The following is a 5,178-nucleotide window of genomic DNA, read 5'->3' as shown; positions in this document are numbered from 1 at the left end:
ATGGCTGGTTTACTAACTGCTGACGTCCAGATCTTGAAGTGCATCGTAATATCAGCACTCCACCAGCCTTGATCGCACGTCCCCCCCTCAGCCGCCACCTCCTGCGCATCGGCTTGCATCTAGTGATTCGTTTTTCACGCGCCAACGCCGCCCACCTCTCCGGTACCCGCGGGCAATCCCTCGCCAAAGGGATCTCTCTAGTATGGCTGACCAACACGAGGTCGACCTCGATTCCATAATCGACCGCCTGCTCGAGGTGCGTGGCAGCCGCCCAGGAAAGCAGGTCCAGCTGCTCGAAGCCGAGATTCGATACCTGTGTACCAAAGCTCGCGAGATCTTCATCTCCCAGCCCATCCTGCTCGAGCTGGAGGCCCCCATCAAGGTATATTGCCTGGCACTGCCCTTTGTACCCCTATGCCATTGCTGACTGACACTGGCAGATTTGTGGCGATATTCATGGCCAATATTATGACTTGCTCCGACTCTTTGAGTACGGTGGTTTTCCTCCCGAGGCCAATTACCTCTTCTTGGGTGACTACGTAGACAGAGGCAAGCAGTCTCTCGAGACAATCTGCCTCTTGCTCGCCTACAAAATCAAGTACCCAGAGAACTTTTTCATCTTGCGAGGTAACCACGAGTGTGCCTCCATCAACCGCATCTACGGTTTCTACGATGAGTGCAAGCGCCGCTACAATATTAAGTTGTGGAAAACTTTCACCGATTGTTTCAACTGCCTTCCCATTGCCGCTATTATTGATGAGAAGATTTTCACTATGCACGGCGGTCTCAGCCCCGACCTGAACTCAATGGAGCAGATAAGACGTGTCATGCGACCAACGGATGTACGCCATTACCCCATCCCCATCCCCATCCCTCCTTGTACCCAGCATCTAGCTGTTATCTCTGGGTTATTATTAGTCTGGACATGGTGCTAACCTGTCTAGATTCCTGACTGTGGCTTACTTTGCGATCTGCTCTGGTCGGATCCTGACAAGGACATTACTGGCTGGAGTGAGAACGACCGAGGTGTTTCCTTCACCTTTGGACCTGATGTTGTCTCTCGGTTCCTGCAAAAGCACGACATGGACCTCATTTGTCGTGCCCACCAGGTTGTCGAAGACGGCTACGAGTTCTTCTCCAAGCGCCAGCTGGTAACTTTGTTCAGCGCGCCCAACTACTGCGGAGAGTTTGATAACGCCGGAGCCATGATGAGCGTCGACGAGAGTTTGCTCTGCTCGTTCCAGGTTAGTCCTATACCTTTGCTCACAATGGGTTGCAACGGCGACACACTAACCAAACAATTGTAGATCCTCAAGCCAGCTGAGAAGAAACAAAAGTACGTTTACGGTGGTCTTGGGAGCGGAAGCAAACCAGTCACTCCCAAATACAAGTCCAAATAGTGAAACAAAAGAAATGAACGAGTTTATACGAACATGATTGCTCTCTTCTAGGTTCGGACGACGCTAAGACTTGAATTGTACCACCTACATCGACGGATGACTTGCCCACGACACCGATTTGATCTAACATCCGCCGACGTGCCACTATAAAGCCCCGATTTTTGTCTCACCGCATCCGACTTGTTTTTGACCCCCACCGCTCTCTCTCTGTCGAATCTCGATCTCTACATCTCTCCACGTGAATGCGTGTTGCACATGCAGCTCGTAATTTGCGACTCGCGCCGTCGCTGGTGTTCGCGGCCGCGAGCATGCTGGGTTGGTTGCCTCGGGTTGTACGGGAAACTATTTGCCGCACCTTTTCTGTGGAAGTGTTCTCCTGGCTTATATATGTATTTTTTTTTCCCTTTTTCCTTTGGCCGTGTGTATACGTTGGGAGGACGCCTGCCGGGGGGTTCGGCGGAATGGCAGAACGAAAAATCTATTCGGGCAGCCCGAATCGTCTCTAATGCTCAATGCGAACTTGATCACGACGAATGGCTGTTTCTTCTAGCTCATTATACAATATACAAATTTGACATACATGACGTCGTGTCCAAATGTGACGTCGGTTTGTTTTCGGACAAGGGGCAGTCGATCGCCGAGCCCCGAACCCTACCTCCGTCGGTGTTGCTACACAGCGGGCCTCGGAATGACGACGTATCACGGTGCTATGATTCACCCACATAATACAAGTAGGAGAGGGTGGCAAAAAGTAAAGTACGACTAAAGCATACAATACTCGGAGTATTCGCTGCTTGTCCGTGGCTCGGCTAGCCAGTTCGGTGTTGACCACCGGATGGGTTTTGAACAGAGTCCTCCATCCTAGGTACCCAAGTAGTCAGGCTGGGTGCACAATAAATCAACTTGGCTTCTTGTCAAGGTTGCCATTTTCAAGGATGCCTCCACGATGTAATATCTAGCAGCTGCCAGGCCGCGGAAGAGCTTGACGAGAACCCGGACTCGAGTCACACCAACCCATTGATTGTCGTTGGGCATTGTCTCATGCCCACGCCGCCCCTCCCCGCCCACGCTCTTCGTCGTCGACTAGTCTGTCTGGCTTGACGTATACGCGCAAGATAGAACGTGACAACGTCGTTGGAAGGCCGTTCCGCGAAGCCATCCCCGCGGCCTACTTGCAATCCTCACAAGGCGTGTCCGTCATGGCCGCCCCGGAAGCAGCAGCAGCAGCAGCAGGGCCACCCGCTCCGTCTGCGCCCCCAGACGATTCACCGGCCGTCTTGCTCGCAGCGTGAGCGGAACGATGCCGGTCGACGTGTCCCAGGTCCCGCCCCGGCTCGATGACATCCCTCACCCGCCGCTTGAGTTCCTTGGTCTCGGGGAACCCGCCGTCCGTCTTCCTGTCCCAGAGCACGGTGCTCACAGCCCGGGGCGCCTGGTCCCGCGGCTGGTGGTGGATGGTCACGACGAAGGTGCCCCCCGTCGAGGGCTGCAGCGACACCTCGCCCAGGGATGTGGAGAACGTGGACAGGAGCTCTTGGGCGAACTGGTTCTTGAAAATTAGTCTCGTTGCTCTGTTTCGCAAGACGGCGTTTTCACAACCAACGTGCGAGGCGCGCCGGCACCGGTGAAGAGACGTGGACGTGGAACGAGGGGCGCGTGTGCAACGCAGGGGGGAACAAGAGACGTACGTAGGCTGCCCGGAGCATCCATTTGCATTGTGTGCAGAACTGGATAGTTACTCGCGGGAACCGAGTTTCGTAGTCTGCGTGTGCAGGCGCGCTGGTCGGCTCGGCCATTTTCTTTCTTTTTTCTTTTGGCTTGTGTGATGGGAATGGACTGCTCCGGTGCCGAGTGTGTGCTCCCCGATGCTGCGTTAGCCTGGATCACTAGAAAAGATCCTGGCGCGCGAGGGCGACGAATTCGAATGGTTCAGTGGTGGATGTGAACGCGGTGTAAGTAACGTTATTGTATCGAGCGGGTGTCGTCTGCGGGCGCATCCAGATTAACATTTGAATCCACTTCGAATTAGCCGCTCCACTGTTTCCACGGATGTCGTCGTTATACGGAGTACCAGACAGGCAGAACGACCAGAGCTCAATGCCGAAGATTTGTCAGCCTAGCAGAGGTCATGCTTTGTGGCTCAGATCAGACTTGGATTTGGTGCTACGGAAGCATAGGCCGGCTATTCGGAGATCGGTTCTGGGTGGCCTGGACTTAGAACCTTGCTGCTGAGCTTTGAATAAGGAACAGGCTTGCCAAGGTAACAAGCTACACGTCGCTTTGCCAAGAGTTGATTCGATTCATTTGTGGCGTATTGGGACTTGAAAGTTAGGAACATGTGAGAGAGATATGCTTTCACGACAAATAGCGGCGAACCCAGTTTCGAATCTTAAGCATCGTCACTTGTACTTGAACATTTATTGAACTTGATTGTGTACCAAACATGAATAGATACGCAGACATAACGGACACAAAGAAAAAAAAAACCAGTAGGAAAAAAAAAGGGAATTAATACATGCTGAAGAGCCGGTACTCCCAGGCCCCTGTTTGCCTCTTCTTGCCCTCATATGGCTGCGTCTGTACCCCCACGCACGGATGAGGCAAGACCATGAAATGTTTTGCTTCTAGTCTTCCTGGGGTTCTTTATATTGGTGCACAGTCAATGGGTCGATGGAATAAACAGAATTCCAAGTATATGCGTCGCCTTGCTCTTCTCTTTTTCCTTGTTGTTTTGCTCTTCATTTGCCGCTCGAGGGTATGCTGCCTCTGTGCTAACTCGGCACAAAAGCTTCGAGAGGGCTCTCTATCCATGGTCCCAGCCAAGGATCATGACGAGTATGTTTGTGTGAAAATTGTGTAATTTGGTACGCCGTATCCGTCTTTCCCACCCACCCGTCCGAAAATTCTCCTCACCCTTCGCCTCCAAGCGCACCGTTGCGGATTAAGATATAGAACACGTTAGGGGACTGATCGCTGCTGCGGCCGGCGCCGGTGCATGCCGCACCTCCCAGCCATTGATAATAAACAAGAACAAATACCCATCGTAGCAGGTCGTTGGCTGGTAAATTTTTGTCGTCTACCGCGAGAAAATCGACGAGAAACACTGATTTACATGACGACACAGCAGCCGCCAGATTGTTGTGGTGCGTAGGGATCCTCGCCCTTAGGAACCGAACCCCATACGGATGGGACCATGTAATCCCTTGTTCCATTGCAGTAAGCAATGATGCTGTTTGCAGAACGCAGGTAGTGTCAGTTTCTATTGCCACCCCAAGAGTGTGGTCGTGCAGACCAAGTCACCTGCATGTATTGGTCGCCTTGTTCATCAGGGTATTTTCTCACCTCTTGGCAGCTGTGCTGATCGGAATACGCTCGCGCTCCAAGTCCTCTCGCAGGCGGTTGTTGAGCTCTGTTAACCGTCTCAGTTTTAGGTCTGCCATGGACTGTTTCGTCTTTTTGATCTGCGACGGGTCGCCGACATCTCGCGAGGTGTACTGAGGCATCTTGATGGCGGAAGGAAAGGACCGACGCGAACTTAAATCCAAGTCGAGCGTCAATTAGATACGAGGTGCCGAGGACGAAGTCTGCGTATTCCTGAGGACGCAAATCTAGCGGGCGGCGGACGCGGCAGACAAAACAAGCCAAGCGCGAAGATATCGACCGAGGCGCGGACAAAACTAAATTCGATGCAGCCAGGCGTTAGTGAGACGTATCGTACAGCGATCAGTCAGCCACTCAAAGTACGACTCTTCCTCAGATGCTTGAATTGTCGGTTATG

The 5,178-nt window shown here is 52.7% G+C and overlaps 3 protein-coding genes across 3 annotated transcripts; 1 reads left to right on the top strand and 2 right to left on the bottom strand.

Annotated features, from left to right (window-relative positions):
• Window positions 1-202: 202 nt before the first annotated feature.
• On the top strand, window positions 203-1,400 carry bimG (Serine/threonine-protein phosphatase; the record flags this gene model as incomplete). The annotated part of the gene is made up of 4 exons (XM_014693508.1): window positions 203-382; window positions 441-842; window positions 945-1,244; window positions 1,308-1,400. 4 exons carry the CDS (start codon window positions 203-205, stop codon window positions 1,398-1,400), a joined length of 975 nt encoding a protein of 324 aa, XP_014548994.1.
• Window positions 1,401-2,568: 1,168 nt separating this feature from the next.
• G6M90_00g015300 (uncharacterized protein) lies at window positions 2,569-3,196 on the bottom strand (the record flags this gene model as incomplete). The annotated part of the gene is made up of 2 exons (XM_014693509.1): window positions 2,569-2,943; window positions 3,089-3,196. 2 exons carry the CDS (start codon window positions 3,194-3,196, stop codon window positions 2,569-2,571), a joined length of 483 nt encoding a protein of 160 aa, XP_014548995.1.
• Window positions 3,197-4,508: 1,312 nt separating this feature from the next.
• On the bottom strand, window positions 4,509-4,903 carry gng-1 (Guanine nucleotide-binding protein subunit gamma; the record flags this gene model as incomplete). The annotated part of the gene is made up of 2 exons (XM_014693510.1): window positions 4,509-4,629; window positions 4,743-4,903. 2 exons carry the CDS (start codon window positions 4,901-4,903, stop codon window positions 4,509-4,511), a joined length of 282 nt encoding a protein of 93 aa, XP_014548996.1.
• Window positions 4,904-5,178: the final 275 nt, after the last annotated feature.

This window comes from Metarhizium brunneum, chromosome 1 (assembly GCF_013426205.1).
Source record: "Metarhizium brunneum chromosome 1, complete sequence".
NCBI classification, from domain to species: Eukaryota; Fungi; Ascomycota; class Sordariomycetes; order Hypocreales; family Clavicipitaceae; genus Metarhizium; species Metarhizium brunneum.
The sequence above is the reverse complement of the archived record's forward strand: the minus strand, read 5'-3'. Positions and strand labels throughout refer to the sequence as shown.